Source organism: Ciconia boyciana, chromosome 7 (assembly GCF_034638445.1).
Source record: "Ciconia boyciana chromosome 7, ASM3463844v1, whole genome shotgun sequence".
NCBI classification, from domain to species: domain Eukaryota; kingdom Metazoa; phylum Chordata; class Aves; order Ciconiiformes; family Ciconiidae; genus Ciconia; species Ciconia boyciana.
The window spans coordinates 11,760,568-11,776,709 of NC_132940.1; the positions used below are offsets into that span (position 1 = coordinate 11,760,568).

Below are 16,142 nucleotides of genomic sequence, written 5' to 3' on the forward strand. Positions count from 1 at the left end.
GTGAAGAAGGGCCGGGGCGTGCCGGAGGGCGCGGGCGGAGCGGCGCCAGGCCGGGGAGGAGGCGGCGGTCGGGAGCTGGGGCTGCCCGCGGCGGGGCGGCCCCGGAGGGCCGGGCCGGGCGCGGCAGCACGGCCGAGGGCGAACCGGAACCGCGGGCAGACCAGGGCGGGCAGCGCCGGCACAGCCCGGGGCGCAGCGGGAGCGGCACCCCCGGGTGCACGGTCCCCGGTGCGCGATGCGTGCGGGCGGGGAAGCGCCGCACCAGGTGCTGGGCCGGCTGCGGTTCCTGCTGCAGTGCAGCGAGTGCTTCCGCCGCGCCCAGGCGCTGCCCGCCGCGCTCTGCTACGTGCCGCGGGAGGTGCAGTACAAGATCTGCAAGGACCCCGCCGCCGCCGCCGCCGCCGCCGCCCGCAGCCTGCTCAGCGTCTGGGACAGCCCGGGGCCGGCGCGGGGCGGCAAGCGGGCGGCGCGGGCCACCATCGAGGTGCGGAAGGGCGGCTGCCTCCGCGCCACCGGCGAGGAGTACTGCAACGGCGCCGGGCTCTGGGTCAAGCTCAGCAAGGTAACGGGGGGACGCGCCCCCCGCCGTGCAGCCGGGAACCTGCCCGGGGGACGTCGGGTCCCGACGGCGGTGACAAGCCGGGATGTGCTTTCAGGAGCAGCTGGAGGAGTACACGAGCGGCCATGGCCTGGCTGAGGGCTGGCTCCTGGCGCAGAGGTTTGGAGGGGGAGGCGATAAGTTGGTGCCGGTTGAGTCCGTGGAGAAGATCCAGTGGCAGCACCAAACGCTCGGGGTTGATTATAAACCCGCGGTCAGGTATGGCCCCAGCCTGCTGCACCCCGGATAGGGACCGGGCTGTGGGCGCTGGAGGTGCGTGTGGCCGGTACCCACAGAGGACGTGTGACCCAGCCATCCCAAATCCCTTGGGCATGTCCAGCACAGCCTCCCTCACTCCCTCCAGCACAGGTGGGACACATCCCTGCCGAGCCGCCTGCGGGCAGGAGGGTGCCCCCTCATAGGCTAATCCTCTTTGCTTGTGGCAGCACCTGCGTAGGATAAAGATGATGCCAGGGGGTTTCTGAGGCACTCAGGTTTGGGCTGAGCCATGTCACAGAGGTAACGCAGTGATGAGAGAGCTCATATTTGATTTTCATGACAGAAGGCCATGAGCAGGGCTGGATTCCCCCGCTCTGCCCCAGCCTGCACCCGCATGCAGGGATGCTCTCATCCCTCCTGCAGCCCCTGGGTGCTGTCACTGGTCCTCCATCGCTGCTGCCTCCACTCCAGGCTAAGACACTAATGCTTGGGCACACTGAGCACTGACTCATCTTTTCCCTTGTGTGACTTCTCTGCTGGTGCTGCTCCAGCTGGGAACACGTGGTGGACCTGACGTACTCCATGCGCCTGGGAGAGAAGCCCAGACTCATAGAGCAGGATGAGGCCGCGGTGCAGAAGTTTCGGTATGAGTGCATCTCCTAGTGTGGTACTACAGCACCCCAAGGGGCAGCTGGCTGGGGCCTGGACGTGCCTGTGGGGCCAGGACTGGCTTCAGGGTTGGGAGTGGGGAGGATGGGTGCCATGAGATGCCTTTTACATTGATACTGTTCGACACTGCTCAAGCAAAGATGGCCTTTGCTCCGTGGAGCATCAGAGCGACCACGTGGTGCTGTTCCCACTGGGCTGGGGTGGCCATAAACACCTGTCATGGTGGTGGTGAGATACAGCCATGCCATCTGCCTGCGGCAGGGACAGCTGTCTGGCGCCATCCCGATGTGGTGACCATGAGATGCTGCGGCCGACCCAAGTTGGGGCACCTGCACAGTGCTGGTGGCAGGTTTGGGGCATGGCCTGGTCTCCCTGTCCCATTAACACGGAGCCCCCCTGCAGGTCTGTGCCCCCGGGCTGGAGCTACGAGCATGACATGGAGCTGGGGCGCTTCCTGTACGATCATAGCGAGAGGGAGCTGTGGTATGGGGACTGCACCAAGGAGCACCTCAGCAGCATCAAGGTCTCCTCGCAGGTGGTGCGTAGCGGGGCTCCTCCACAGCTTAAAATCAGCGTGAGACACACGAGCATCGCCACAGCTGCGGGGAGGAGCGGCTGGCAGTGGCTGTCCCCTCCGTGAGGGGCAGGGGATAGTGGGGTTTTGCCGCTCTAATGAAGCTGCAAGGAGTTGGGCATCTGGAGCAAAACCCCATTGTGTGTCTGGGGTGCTGCGAGGGGTCCATGGCCGTGCCCAGCTTGCTTTGCGTGGGAGCCACCATCCACCCGCAGCCCGGCGAACTGAGGCGCTGGCCTAGTCCGGACCTCCTCTGGCCCCATGGGACCTGTGCAGGGGGTGGACATGGTGTGCCCAAGGATGCTCAGCTCCCTCCCTCCGCTTGCTGCACTCTTGCAGGAGAACTGCGGCGTGGCCCATCTGACTGACAACCAGACAAACACCTTCTGGGAGAGCAACGGTGCCCTGGGGCAGCACTGGGTGCGGCTCGACATGAAGAAAGGCGCCATTGTCAAGTGAGACCTTGGGGTATCCCCTCCTGCTGGCAGCTATGCCAGGGATGGGCAGGGTGCGGGGCAAAACACCATCTTCCTCTTGAAAGCAGCTTTCCCTGGGCTGCAGCCGGGGGCTTGGGGTCGAGGTGGGGGGCAGCTGCTGCCAGATGCACCCCAGGAGGACATAGCCTTCTCCCCACCCCTGGGACATCTCCAAGGGCATCTCCATGCCCAGGCAGCTCAGGAGGAGAGGACAACACTGCCCATTGCTCTTCTCATCCCCAGGAAGCTGTGGCTGATGCTGGATGTGCAGGCCAACTGCTATATACCCAAGCGTGTGGCCGTGTATGGCGGGATGCCGAACAAGCTGCAGCACCTGAGAACCGTGCTTATTAATGAGTGAGTAATGAGTGAGGAGCTCGGGTCTGGCTTAGGCCAAACACCCAAGCTGTCTCTGCATCCCACGCAGATGCTAAGGAAAGGGCTGGGGTCAGTCCTGAGTGAGCCGGCGGTGACGGTGGCTCTCCATGGGTCCCTGAATGCAGGTTACGTCTGTCCCTGCAAGTGTCGTGGGCGCCCACCTCCACGGGACAGCTGGGCGCCTTCATCTCCGCTCCTGCTCCTCCTCTGTGCTGTGGCCGCTGGGCTGCAGCACGCTTCCTCTTGCTTGGTGACTTTGGGGTCTTTCCTCCTCCTCCTCCTCACCTCAAGGGACACGTGCCACTGCCGTCTCCTTTCTGAGCATCTCTGCCTTGCTGTAGCCGAGAAGTCCTGGGGTGCTTCACCTCTCCCTCTTCACTCTGGCTCTGCAGCACCCTTATCGAGGCAGGCAGGGGTTTACACAGGGGTGCGAAGATCTCCTCCTCCTTCCCCAAAACTTGCCTGTTTGCCTTTTTTTGGCTGAGCAGTGAGATTTGCCTTTGAAGAAGCATCCATGAGTCCGCCAAGGTGTCTTTCCTGGTGGCAGGAGCCAACTCCTCTCTGCATCTGGGTAGTTGCGGTGGTTTTTCCCCATGTGCCTGTAGGTCTTTGACGGGACCTTGCCAAAGGCTTTGGAAATACAAGCGAATCAGTTACCAAATTGCTCATCTCCACAAATCCCTGTTTCCTCCAAAACACATCACCCTCGTGTGAGCAGCTTGGCTGGAAGGATGGTTGTGCCAATGCGGGATGCGCCAGGACCCCCCGGGAACAGCAACACGCTGTCGGCCATCTCGCCTTTCTGTTCTGCTTTGAATTTATGCTCTTTTCTGGCTCTTTGGATGTGGCTTCCACTTTCTTCAGGATGTCTCTGTGCCTCTGACAGCCTCTTCTCTCTGCTTGGTCCCCTCCTGCCGCAGCCCTGGTGAGGGGGGGGGCTTTTGCCACGGGTAGCGGCGCATCCTCGGCTGGGGAGCCGGAGTGGCCTGTGCCTCGCCGGCCGCCTGACCAGTGTCTGTGCCTCGCATCTCTGCCATCTCCCTTTGTGCTGTGTGCAGGAACAGCTACCGGGATGTCTGCATCCTCCGCAACATGAAGACCCACCTGCCGGTGCTGGAGATCCGCTTCCTGGAGTGTCGGGGTGAGCCTGCGCTGCCAGACTGGGGCTGCCAGCCCAGCCTGGCCCGAAACCTGCAGCCAGTCCTGGCACCTTGCAGCTCTTCCTGTTGCACCGGCTGCTTTTGGGGGTCCATTGGAAGAAATGAGCTTCATTTGGGATTCTGCAGGCACTAGGGGCCCCTTGCCCCCAGTTGCAGCATCTGAACTGTGCCAGCCACACAGCTGCAGCCACAGACGCAGCATTGCTGTCCTTTCTTGGCAGACGAAGGGTACAACGTCCGCCTGCGAGGGATTAAGATCAAGTCCTTCTGGGAGTGGGACCTGATCCTCAACGCCAGCATGTTCCAGCCAGCCCGGCTGGTGCGCTACCCTCTCCTGGAAGGGGTGGACACCGATGTGCTGTACCGGCGGGCCGTGCTCATTCAGAGGTACGGCATCGTCCCCGCAGTGAGCCCGGGCCCTGAGAAGGACTGAGCTCTGGCCTCTATAGCAACTTGTTGCATGTGTCTTGCTTGAAGTCTGCCATCTCCTTTCCCATGTGCAGCAGGGACTTTGGCTTGCTGCTCCCCATCCGAACACGGCTGCTTCCAGTGCCTGGGGAGCACGGTGCCGGCATGGGACAAGGGGAACCTGCAGTGTGGAGTCTCCCACCCCTCTGCCTGCAGGGCAGCCCCAGGCTAGGGTCAGCACTGGCCCCACGGAGAGACCCCCTGCAGCAAGTCAGCTGCAGTGCTGTGGTGTGGGCTGGGCTGCCCTTCATTTGCAGCTTTTTCTTGGGGGTAACAAAATAAAGCGCTTGGCCAGAGGGTGCTGGTTGGGTGCTCCCCTTGGTGTGCCAGGGCCCCTCTGTGCGCTGGAGGAGACCCATGTGCAGGGAGTGCGGTACCCGGGCTCAGTGCATGCCTGGGGCTGTCTGCGGTGAAACGCCACGGGTGTATTGTGCTCCCCACGTCCACCAACGCCCTCGCATCCTCACGCTGCTCCTCTCCGGTCTCCAGGTTCGTCCAGCTCCTGGACAGTGTCCTGCATTACCTGTTCCCCCTCTCCGAGGAGAGCATCGGCACCTTCAATGCACTCAGGGTGAGCGTTTGCCAGGCTCCCCTGGGATGGTACCGGTAGGAGCATCTCATCATGGGCTCAGCTGGTTCCCCCGGGGGCTGTGGCATGTCCCCCTTCATCCGATGGGGACAGACCAGCCCAGGGCTCATGCTGAGAGCTGCCATGCTGGGCATTGCCAGAGGGATGGGGGAGCTGAGCATCCCCTGTGACACCGGGGGCTGTGCTTGGAGAGGGGGAAAGAGAGCACGTGGCATCACTATCAGGCCTCTAACCATCCCTGCTCGTCCCCTGCTAGAGCATGAAGCCATTCCTGCTGCTGTCCAAGCAGAACACAGCCCTCATTGCCCACTATCTTCAGTCCTCGGAGAGAACCCCCCAGTACATCCTGCCAAAGCTGCGCATCAACCGGCACCTGGCCCGGGAGCACCGTGCCAACCCCGCGCTGGACCCCAGCTGCAGGAACACCGTCTTCACCCAGGTATGGCAATGCCGTGCCCCATGCCGGCTACCTGCCACTGCAGCATCGCTTGCCCCCGCTGCATCTCATCCCCTTTCCGCTCTGCTCCTCTCCAGCTGTACGAAGGCCTCAGATCTTCCAAGAGCAGTCTGGACTACAGGTAGGTCTTCACGTCGCATTTGTGGGGTGTCACCTCCCTGGAGCAGGGTGTGGGGCGATGGCGGGTGCTGCTGGCTCTCTCGGAGGACGGGGTGCATGAAGCTGTTGCTTCCCCGCAGGTGGCCCCTGACCTACAGCCAGTGGTGGGAGTGCGAGTTCATCACCGAGGGCGTCATCGACAACGGTGAGAGCTCTCCCCTCCTGCCTGGGGCTCTCCCCTGGGCTTTCTCGTGCTGGGGGGCAGCTCGGTGGGTCGCCCACTGCGGTGGGGTGCCCACACTGTCCCGGCTGCGCTGTGGGAGGCAGCCCCACTCTGCACGTGTGGGGTGGTCCCTGCATCTCCCCTATGCTCCCAGCGCTGCCCCTGCCGCACGGGGAGGGGGTGGCTTGGCCAGATCCTGCGGCTCAGCCTCTGGCCCCGGTGTGCCAGGCACTAACCGGCCTCTGCCCCCATTGCAGGTGGCGGTTTTCGGGACAGCCTGTCGGATGTGTCGGAGGAGCTGTGTCCCAGCTCGGGTGATGTCCCTGTGCCCCTGCCCTTCTTCGTGCGCACCTCCAACCAGGTTTGGCACCCTGCTGCCTGCCTATCCCGGCCTCGGGGGAAATCCAACAGAGCCTGGGGGCTTGTCCCTCAGCTGCAATATCTTGGGGTGTTAGTCCTGCCTTAACGCTTGCAGGGATATTGTCTGGGGGGGCTGTGCTTGCAGCTGGGTTGTGGAGATCTCCTGGAGGGGTGTAAAGGGCAGGAGAGGCAGGTGGAGGGGTGATGGAGAGGGAGGCTTGCAGGAGGGACCATGCTGGGCTGGTGGCATATGTGTCCACAGGTCCTAAGCCTCTGTCCCGCAGGGTAACAGCAGCAGCACCACCAGGGACATGTATGTCCCCAACCCCTCCTGCAAGGACTTTCCCAAGTACGAGTGGATCGGGCAGCTGATGGGAGCAGCCCTGAGGAGCAAGGAGTTTTTGGTGAGCATGGCAGAGCCTCCCCGGCCAGCGAGGGAGCTTGGCGGGGGCCATCATGTCTTGGGCAGAGGGACTGCCCTCAGGTGAAGGAAGGAGACGGGAAGGACACACGTCTCTTTCCTCACTGGCAGATGCTGTCTCTGCCGGCGCTGGTGTGGAAGCAGCTGGCAGGGGAGGAGGTCAGCTGGAGCAAGGACTTTGCCACCGTGGACACGGAGCTGGTGAGCGGGGCTGGGGGCCAGCAGGGCAGTGCCAGGCACTCCCATGGCTTCTCCAGCTCCGCCGTGATGGCTTTCGTCCATTGGGGCTGCAGGTGAAGCTGCTGGAGCTGCTGGAGGGGGTGGACAGGGAAGCCTTCGAGTTCATGTTCGGCAGAGAGCTGACCTACACAATAGCGCAGAGCGACCAGCGCGTGGTGGAGCTGATCCCCAACGGCAGCAGCACCGTGGTGCGCTACGAGGACCGCAAGGAGTTCATCCGCCTGGTGCAGAGGGCTCGGCTGGAGGAGAGCAAAGAGCAGGTAACAGGAGTGGCTCCAAGGGGACCCTGCCCCTGTGGCAAGCCTTCCTGGTACCTGCGGGGTTGGTGGCTGTGAAAATGTGTCCTCAAAACCAGCTCCAGCTGGGCGGTTCCTCCGTGCATCCCATGCCCAGCATGTCCCTGAGCCCTGGGCACCACCCTTGGGGTCCTGTGGTCCCTGCCCCCAGTGCCCTGGCTGGCTGCCCTGGGCTCAGACCTGTCGCAGTGATGTGGGACCCCTCCTGTGCCCCCCCCCAGATCGCAGCCATGCGTGCCGGGCTGCTCTGTGTGGTGCCCCAGCCTGTGCTGGACCTGCTCACCTGGCAGCAGCTGGAGAAGAAGATCTGTGGGGACCCTGAGATCACAGTGGCCGAACTGCGGAGGTTCAGTAAGTGCCAGGGCCAGCCCAAAGCTGCTCCCAGCCCCCCGCTTGGGCAGGGGCTCCCCTCGACAATGCTCATCCTGTGCATGCATCCTGCCCTGTGCTGAGTCTGTGGTCGTGAGGTGTCAGGGAGCCTGGGGGAGCATGAGCCAGAGCGATCCTGGATAGGGCTGGGATGCTTCAGGTTTAGCTGCAAACTCCACCAGTCCCAACTCTGGTCCCTCTGGTCCTTGGCAACTGTGAGCAGAGGCAAATAGCCACCCTGCAAAGCGGCAGCCCCATTTCTCCACCTGCCTTTGCGCAGGGTGCCAGCCCCGCTTGGGGTGCCGGGGGCTCACAGGGGCTCACCGAGAGTGGAGGGTCTCCTCCTCTCCTGCCTCCACTCTGGGCTCTCACAGAAGGGCGGGATGGATGTGTCCCGTGTTAATTTGCTTTGCTGGGAGTTTCTAATGAAGCTGTTGCACATTCCTCGTCTCAGTGACATTTGAGGACTTTTCCCCCAATGACACCCGTATCCAGAACTTCTTGGAGGCACTCAACAACTTCACCAGCGGTGAGTGACCCCGAGCCTTTCCCTGCTCTTCATGTGCAGTGGGGTGGGCCAGGGGACGGGGCACCCACTGCCCTGCGCCCCGGGGATGCTCAGCGGGTGCTTCCCTGGGAGTTAGCTGGGGTCATCTTTAGCTTTGCCCTGCACTCCTGGGATGCTTCTGCAAGGGCAGACCCTGCCGCAATGGCAGCAAGTGGGACGGTCCTGTCCCTGTCCCTGAGACCTGAGCCCTGTCCTTCCCCTCAGAGGATCTCAGCCGCTTCCTCAAGTTCGTCACTGGCCGGAGCCGCCTCCCAGTTCAGATCACTGTCTACCCGCAAAGGACAGAGTGAGTCCGTCCTGCGCCGTGCCAGGGTCCCTGCGCCGTGCCGGGGTCCCTGGGCCATGCCGGGATCTGACTCTCCTTTCTCCCAAGCTTGGACACATTGGACCTGATGCCAGAGGCCTCCACATGCTCCTGCAGCTTCTTCTTGCCCAACTATTCCTCGTGAGTCAAGCTGGGGACAGGGCACGGGGATGTTCCCCCCTCCCTGGGGCTGGCATTTGGGTCCCCTCCCAGGCTCCCTATGTCCTGCCCCAGGGGACATCCAGGCGGGCGTGGGGAGGGAAGCGTGGGGCTCTTGGTGACTGTCATGGCCGTGACCCAGCGTTCCCCCGCCCCAGGGTCAAGGCCTGTGAGGAGCTGCTGCGGTACGCTGTGTACAACTGCATGTCCATCGACACGGACAGGAACCCCTGGGATGAATGAGGTCCCGCAGGCGCCCCATGCTGTGGGAGCTGCCTGCCCCAGGGACACCAGATTCAATAAAACTGCAGGGCTGGATCCTGCTGTCCTGCCTCAGGTCCTGTTTGTGTCCGTGCTTCTCGAGGGCTGGGACAGAAGTGTATGTGGTCAGTGCTGCAACTCGGGGGCCAGCGTGGCACTGTCTGTTGGGTGCTGTGCCAGCACGGGGTGCTGTGGGGTGGAGAGCATGGTATGCACATGGGGACTTGTGGGTCCTGTCCCCTCCCTGGACATGGTGTACATGGGGAGCATGGCCACAAACTGCCCCCCCCCCCATGCACCCTACAGACTGCCCCTGCAGCACACCCTGCAGACTGTCCCCCTGCCATGCACCCTGCAGACTGTCCCCCCAATGCACCTGCAGACTGTCCCCGCCCCCCAATGCACCCTGCAGACTGTCCCCCCCCAGTGCACCCTGCAGACTGTCCCCCCAATGCACCCTGCAGACTGTCCCCCCCCAATGCACCCTGCAGACTCCCCCCGCACCCCGCCCGCAGCTCCCCAGCACCCCCTGTCTGCAGCCCCACCTCCGGCCGCCTGGGGGCGCTGTGCCGCCGAGCGCCTCCCGCGGCCGGGCAGGAATCCATGACTCGGCGCTCCGCAGCCTGGGCTCCTTCCCTCGGTGTTCTTCTCGCTGCCCTGGCCGGGAGGAGCCGATGGCGGCCGGGCGAGGCGGGGGATCGAGCCTATCGGCGCTCTACCGCCGCTGTCCTCGATTGACCCGCTCGGCTCTCCGCGCGCACGCGCAGTGCGCGCCGGCGCCGCCATTCCTGTTCTGTCAGTGAGGCGCTGGGAGCCGGCGGCCGCCAGCGCGGAGGTAACGGCGAGGCGGGGGGAGGCTCAGCGCCTCCGCATGGGCTGGGGGGGGCGCGGGGGAGGCGGGGAGCCGACGCACGCCTCTGAGAAGCGCTGGCGGCTAAAGTTGGGCCGGGCTGAACCGAACCGGTCTTAGCCCGGCCCGGCTCGGCTCGGCCCGGGCCTGCCCGGTTCTGCCGTGGTTGAGTGAGGCCTTGCCCCTGTGCTCTCTCTGCAGCATGGAGTTCCAGGCCGTGGTGATGGCGGCGGGGGGCGGGTCCCGTATGACGGACCTGACCTCCAGCATCCCGAAGCCGCTGCTCCCGGTGGGCAACCGGCCCCTGCTCTGGTACCCGCTCAACCTCCTGGAGCGCGCCGGCTTCGAAGGTGAGGCACGACGATGCCTTGAGGTGGGGGTGGAGACGACTGCGTACCCTGGCCTCTTCAGGCTTCCCGGGGCCACCTCTGCCACTCCTGTTTGTGTGTGTCGTCGTCCACCCTCGCCCCCGTTGTTCTAATGTCTTGTCGTAGGTGCTCTGTTGATCGGGATAGTTGCTTTAGCAGGAGGTCTCTTCTCTGTGCTGGAGCTATGCTATTGGTCCATGTCACATCCTTTCCTTAACTGTGGGCTGCACCTCCTGTGCCTGCGCCCTCTTCCCCCTCTTCTCCCTTCACCAAGGCTTTTCCCATCTATATGCTTTTTCCAATGTTGGTGTCTTTCCCAGTGTTGTTAACCAGCAGTCTTTCACTGTTTTTTTTCTCTGAATCATTAATAAGAGTGGCGTGAGAAGCATGTCAGCTCTCTTGGGATATCATTTGGTTTGTTATTTCAGTCTGGCCTGAAGTTCAGGGTTACTTGTTCTGTCTGAGGCATTTAGTCCTTGTTGTTGCAGTGTGGAGCCAAGTGCTAGGTTTTGGACAGAACAGGGCAGGGTGAAGTGGCAGACATGTAACGCTCACCTGTGTGCCTTGTTTCATGGGAGGGCTAAAACAGTATTTAGTACATAGTGAGGTTCTTTAGTATTTTCTGGGTTTAGGTTTTTGTTTTGGTTTGAGTGGTGGACCAAATCTCTGTGGTGTTCCCCCTGCTACTTCTAAAACTTCTTCCTGACACCTTTCGTGGCTCTGTTTTTCCATGTTTGTATTTGTCCTTTGCCTTTCTGCTTTTCTGTTTTTGCTTATCCTGCATGACTGTGTGATTATTCTATACTCCATCCCGAGAATGTGGCTTTTTTCCTGACTGCTTTTTTTCTCTGTGACGACGTAAAGATCAGCTCATGGTTACTCATATCAGCCTCGTACAGTTTCAGTGTGAAGGAACAAAAGAAAGAGCAAACTTAAGACTTTGCCTTTATTTTGTTTCATTAAGAAATCCTTGAGAACTTTTTTCCCTTGGAATTGCTTTTTGCCTGTTATTTGTTGAGTCTGCTTTCTGAATGTCCACTTTCTTTGACTGTTCTCCTGTCTCTTTTTTTTGCTAGGATCATACTTTTATCCAGTGATATGGATATATGGGTAGCTAAAAGCTTCTCTGTAACCAGTCTTGTGCTTTGTGTGGCTCTTTATAACTATTCAGAAATAACCATTTCTACTTGATGCCCTTGACCACTAATAGGTGGTGTTATGGTCAGATCTTTCTCTTTTTCTCACACATAGCTCTTCAGCTTATCTATCTGCTACAAAAATTTGGACGTGCAGGGTTGTACATGCAGCTTCAGTAAGCAAGCTACCACCTTCCTGCTCCTCTCTTGCTTCTGCTCCCTGACCAAGCTGTACGTTTCTGTGTTAATACTCCAGTGGTATGACTTCTCTCCCTGGATCATAACTCTACTACAGGAGGCTTTAGTTTCTCATACTTGCTTGTATTAGTAAGTAGGTGTTCCACAGTCTGATTCACTGCGTCCCTTCTGTCCTGACTGCAAGTGCTTCATCTCTCCTAATAAATATTAGGAGACCTTTGTCCAGCTCGCCAGATTTATGCTGAACTATGGGCTTATAACTTCCTCCTAACACCAATTTCTTCTCCATTGGTTACTACTTTCCCCAATTCAAGGTGTGCTTTCAATCCCTTTCTCTAGGTTCTTCAGCCTGTTTTGAATCCAAGTTGGCATCCAGTACAGGATTGGGAGGGGAGCCCTCCCGTATCTTTGGTACCAAACTGTCACACAATTCTCATGTTTACAGTTCCTTCCTCTTTTCTGTTAACAGATTCAGGATGAGTTCAGTTTTGAACGATACAGACTTATTCTTAGTGTGTTTTCATCTTGCCATAGGAGCTTCCTAGGCTGAGGGCTGTATTATTTCCCATACTTCTCTGTTAAAATTCCGTGTGGAACATGATGTTATGATGTTGGGGTTTTTTGGGGGGATGGGATATTTTAATTTCAGGTTTGACTCTTACTTTTCCTTCCAGTTCTTGAGGCCAGGGGAAAAGGTTTCTTGCTGTTTTGTTTTCTCAGTCTTTTCTTTGCAGAGCTTCTGTTCTCACATTCTTCATTTTGGAAAATATGCTTTCATGCCACTGTTGATATCCTTCAACTATGCCACTTTTTTCTTTTATAGATGGCATGAGTTTATTGCTCGCATATTACTTCACTCCCTTGCCAAGCTGGTGCTGGGAAATAGTTTAATGATTGTATTGTAATACTGTGGTTGGTGGTGTTGTCCACAGAGGATTACACAGGATGGGGGGGGGGGGGCAAAAGACAAAGCTCTAAAGTGTCAATGACATTAATGCAGGGTCTCATTGGTCCGTTTGAGGACATACGGTTTGAGGTCACACGCTAATGATAGAAGACATTTCTGTTCTGTCTTGCTATACTCATGCCACTCACATGCATGTGTCCCTTTCAGTAACAACCCTCCACCCACGCAAAGCAGGAGAGATTGTTTTCATATGTATTAGGAGTTTAATTATCTTCTTCAAAAGTTACTATTGCCAAAAGAGCTTGGTTCATTGGAGAACCCAATTATGTTACTCAAGCCTTTTGACAGTTTCATCAAGCTTTGTACATAAAAAGTTAGTGTATCCTATTTGTGATGATTTTTTTTTTCCTTGATCTCATCCCACTTTCCTCTGTCCTAGAGGTCATTGTGATTACAAGGAAGGAAATCCAAAAGATGTTAAACTTGGACACAAAAATGAAGCTGGATTTTGTGTGCATCAGTGACAACATGGACATGGGTACAGCAGATTCACTGAGGCATATTCACCAGAAAATTAAGGTATTACTCTCTTTTATTGAACTTGACTGGAAGACGTTTGTTTATAATAATAATTGTTTTTTTCATTGTGCTTAAAGATCTGTCCCATGTAATGATATTGCGAGTAACTGAATTTCCTGATCTTCAGAAGAGCTGAATTTTTTAAAGGTCACCTCATGGGGGAACTCAAACAAAGACTTTACATGACTAGAATTGACAGCTAGGAAGGCTGGAGCAGATCCAAGCTGGGCACTGGCTGCTTCTTAGTCAGTGTTACCTTTCTGGCAGGTTAATTAAAAGGTTTTATTTGTTCATACAATTTTTCATATGATGTGTGATAGCTGTTGTCCATATAGTGCTTGCGGAAGTAGTTCTGCACAAACGTTCATTGCCATCTTAGCTTAGGCAATACACCAATATGTAAGGAAGCTTATGTTCAGTTCTTGGCCCTGCCACAGGCTTGCCTGCACCATTAGGCAAGTGACTTGCTCTGTGCTTCAGTTTTCTGCTTTTCCTGTGCTTTTGCTGGCTTGGTCATATGGTAAGCTCTTCGATAAACAGTGCCCAAATGTGATAAAGGGCTGCTGTTCGAATAAAAACGCCCGTTTATAGAATTGTAATTTCCAGCTGCACAATTAAAACACTCCCATGTAAGGCAGAAATGATGCTCAGACCTCTTACCACAATCTGGGATGGAATTTTGTTTTAGTCGTTGTCATAAACTTAATCTTTCCGATTTGTTCCCTGTTTGTTTAGGCCATCTTGGCCAAATTGGCAGTTTAAATAAAGGTTGCAACAGAACATCAATGGGCTATTTAAGTCCTGAGGTGCCTTTTTGTCTTCAGGCTCTTTTTGAAGGTAATAAACTGCAGCATAACAGGCTGTGTACTCCCCAGAGAAAGATTCCAGTTCAGACAAGATGAAACTTTCCAGGCAAATATGGGTGTCTGGGTGGCACAAGATTCTGCAAGGGATTAATGCACAGACTAGAATAATTTAGAGGGCAAAGAGAAGATATAAAGAGGAAAAGCAAAATCAACAAAATCAGTTTAACTTAACTGAATGTTTCTGTCGTGGAGAATTGTGCTGTGTCATAACTCAGTTTGGCAGTATTTTTTAAGTACGTGCATGCAGTAAGGAAATATCTCTGCACTGCAAATTGTGACCCTGGCCTTACAGTTTTTTTGCCTGATCAGGGTGATCAGTCCAGCTGTCTGTGTGTCCCTCTTTTTGGTAATCCAGGCAAGTTTGCGTAGGAGGAGGCTTGGGAGACAACAGTAAAGCGTGTGGGGGTAAGAAAATAGACTGTGTCTTCAGAGGCGGCAGTATTGATCTTCTGTTTATTTTTCAGAAAAAAGGCTTAGAGAAGATGTGAGGTAATAGTGAAAAACATACAGCTTTTCAGTCAACTGCTGTGTATGAACGGCAGCAATTGCTTCTGCCCTTTTTATTCCGTGTCTTGCTTGTCTGGCCAGAGAGGACAAAGTGGTCTCTTATTTGAAATAAGCCTATACTAAGTTCTTGAGCAGATTGCTGCACTGTGTATTTTGGAGTCATTCCTCTAGTAAACGCATACCACTGGTACACCTCTTACAGGGTATACCCTCTCCTGTGTGATATAGGTGAGAGAGCTACACAGTAGAGGTAGCTGAAAAGCTGCACTATGTTGGGTATGTCTACAGTGTAGCAGGAGAGGAATCTCACTGAAGAATGCCCTGGTGAAAACAACTGCTGCTTGTGGCCACAGTTTGCTGGCAGGCTTTTTGCAACCCATGCCAAAAGTCTGATGAGGAGTTTAAACTGGTTGCTGAAACTCTTATTTGTCACAAATTGAGTTAATTGCCCACAGACAGAAGAGCAAGTATGCTCAATAAAAACGAGGTAACACGGCACAGTATAGGCAACTTACCTGTGTGCAATGCAAGTGACATGGAGTAAAGCCAAGATTATAAATGCACTGTAAGAAATATGTCTAAGGCTAGCTGAACTGCTGATCACAAATCCTGAAACGCACATAAATGTTGAACCGCTCTAAAGCATAAAAATCTCATGACTTTCTGCCTTGTCTGGCATTTGACTGAGGGAGTTCCGCCAGCGCAGCATTGCTGCTTGCTGTGCCTGCAGTTGCAGGCCTTTTTGCTGTGTCACACCTTGGTTAATGAAGCTCGGTACTTTAAAGATTAGCTGTTGAGATTAGATTTACAGAATTGCATTCAGTAGTAGCATGAGAATACACGTGTGCAAAGCCTGTAAGGGCTGAGGGAAGGTAGTTTGCATTGTTGTTTTATTGCTTTTTGGTGCTGGCATTTTTGGGGGTAGGTAAAACCGTCTTGGTTCACAGTAACAAGCAGCTGACTCCACCAGTCTTACTCTTTCCTTGGTTGTTCAGAAGTTCATGAGAGCAAAGGAAGCCTGTTCAAGTTTTTGTTTGCTGTTCGCCCACTCTACACACACAGGATTTTTTTGACATCTTTACTTCAAGAGTTGATATAGTAGATGCATGTTCTTTGCTCTACTGGAACTCTTCCTGTTATTTTTGGCTGTCTCAGCCTACACCTGATTGACAAGGTAGCAGCTTCATTAAGTTTTTTTTATATTCATTACAAGTCTGAATGTATCTTTTTCTTGGATCCTTCGCACAATAAAGATATCATGCTAAACTTGATTCCTAAAGGCACCTGCTTGAGAAGTAATGAGCAACAAAGAACTTGGTCCCGTAAGTTCTACTTTTTGGGTTCCTAGGCCTGGGTGTCAGTCTGGCCTGTTCTTCACCAGTAGTTCTTTAATTGACTTGTGTGGTGGGGTGTTTTTGTTTGTTTTTATTCAAACGTTCAATTCTGGTGTCTGAATAGCTAACACCATTGAGCAGTTTGTCTTCACAACTCGATGGCCGAGAACTGAGGCTTAAAGAGATGAAGTAATTTACATTAAAGAAATCTGTAACTACTCGAAACTGGACATCTGTCCCCAGTCTGTCATGGTTTTGTGCACAAGATCATCTTTCTATACTCTGTGTGTATTGCATGCTCTGTTTCCCACCTTGAAAAAGACAGCAGGACAAGAGATTAAACACAAGTTGAAACTATTTTAAATGGAAACTGCAGAGATAAAAACTTCAGTAGAGCTGCAGTCCAATTTCTGAATTGCGAGTGAGGTTTTTTTCAGCGTGTGCTAGATTATGACTTTAAAAAGGTCCTCAGTTTGGGAATGCATCGGTCTAAATATAAGTAACTGAAA

General features: G+C 55.6%; 2 protein-coding genes across 4 annotated transcripts in view; both read left to right on the forward strand.

The window, feature by feature from the left end:
* The first annotated feature begins 45 nt into the window (after nt 1–45).
* On the forward strand, nt 46–8,963 carry LOC140654009 (E3 ubiquitin-protein ligase HECTD3-like). Of its 3 annotated transcripts, none has more exons than XM_072866900.1 (21): nt 46–562; nt 657–817; nt 1,369–1,461; nt 1,889–2,024; nt 2,400–2,515; nt 2,780–2,893; nt 3,973–4,055; nt 4,296–4,461; nt 5,032–5,113; nt 5,388–5,570; nt 5,666–5,709; nt 5,828–5,892; nt 6,168–6,271; nt 6,555–6,674; nt 6,803–6,892; nt 6,985–7,191; nt 7,449–7,578; nt 8,051–8,125; nt 8,369–8,450; nt 8,538–8,609; nt 8,786–8,963. In XM_072866900.1, the coding sequence occupies exons 1-21, from the start codon at nt 236–238 to the stop codon at nt 8,868–8,870; spliced, it is 2,535 nt and encodes an 844-aa protein (XP_072723001.1). In that variant the 5' UTR covers nt 46–235; the 3' UTR covers nt 8,871–8,963. The 3 variants fall into 3 exon arrangements, with proteins under 3 accessions (XP_072723001.1, XP_072723002.1, XP_072723003.1); XM_072866902.1 differs by having other exon boundaries at nt 444–562; nt 640–817; XM_072866901.1 differs by lacking the exon at nt 1,369–1,461.
* A 604-nt stretch (nt 8,964–9,567) lies between these two features.
* EIF2B3 (eukaryotic translation initiation factor 2B subunit gamma) overlaps nt 9,568–16,142 on the forward strand; it is a 103,382-nt gene continuing 96,807 nt past the window's right edge. Inside the window, exons 1-3 of the mRNA XM_072866903.1 lie at nt 9,568–9,723; nt 9,940–10,088; nt 12,787–12,926. Coding sequence (XP_072723004.1) covers nt 9,941–10,088; nt 12,787–12,926 — 288 coding nt within the window. The 5' untranslated portion in view covers nt 9,568–9,723; nt 9,940. The remainder of the gene's footprint in view (nt 9,724–9,939; nt 10,089–12,786; nt 12,927–16,142) is intronic.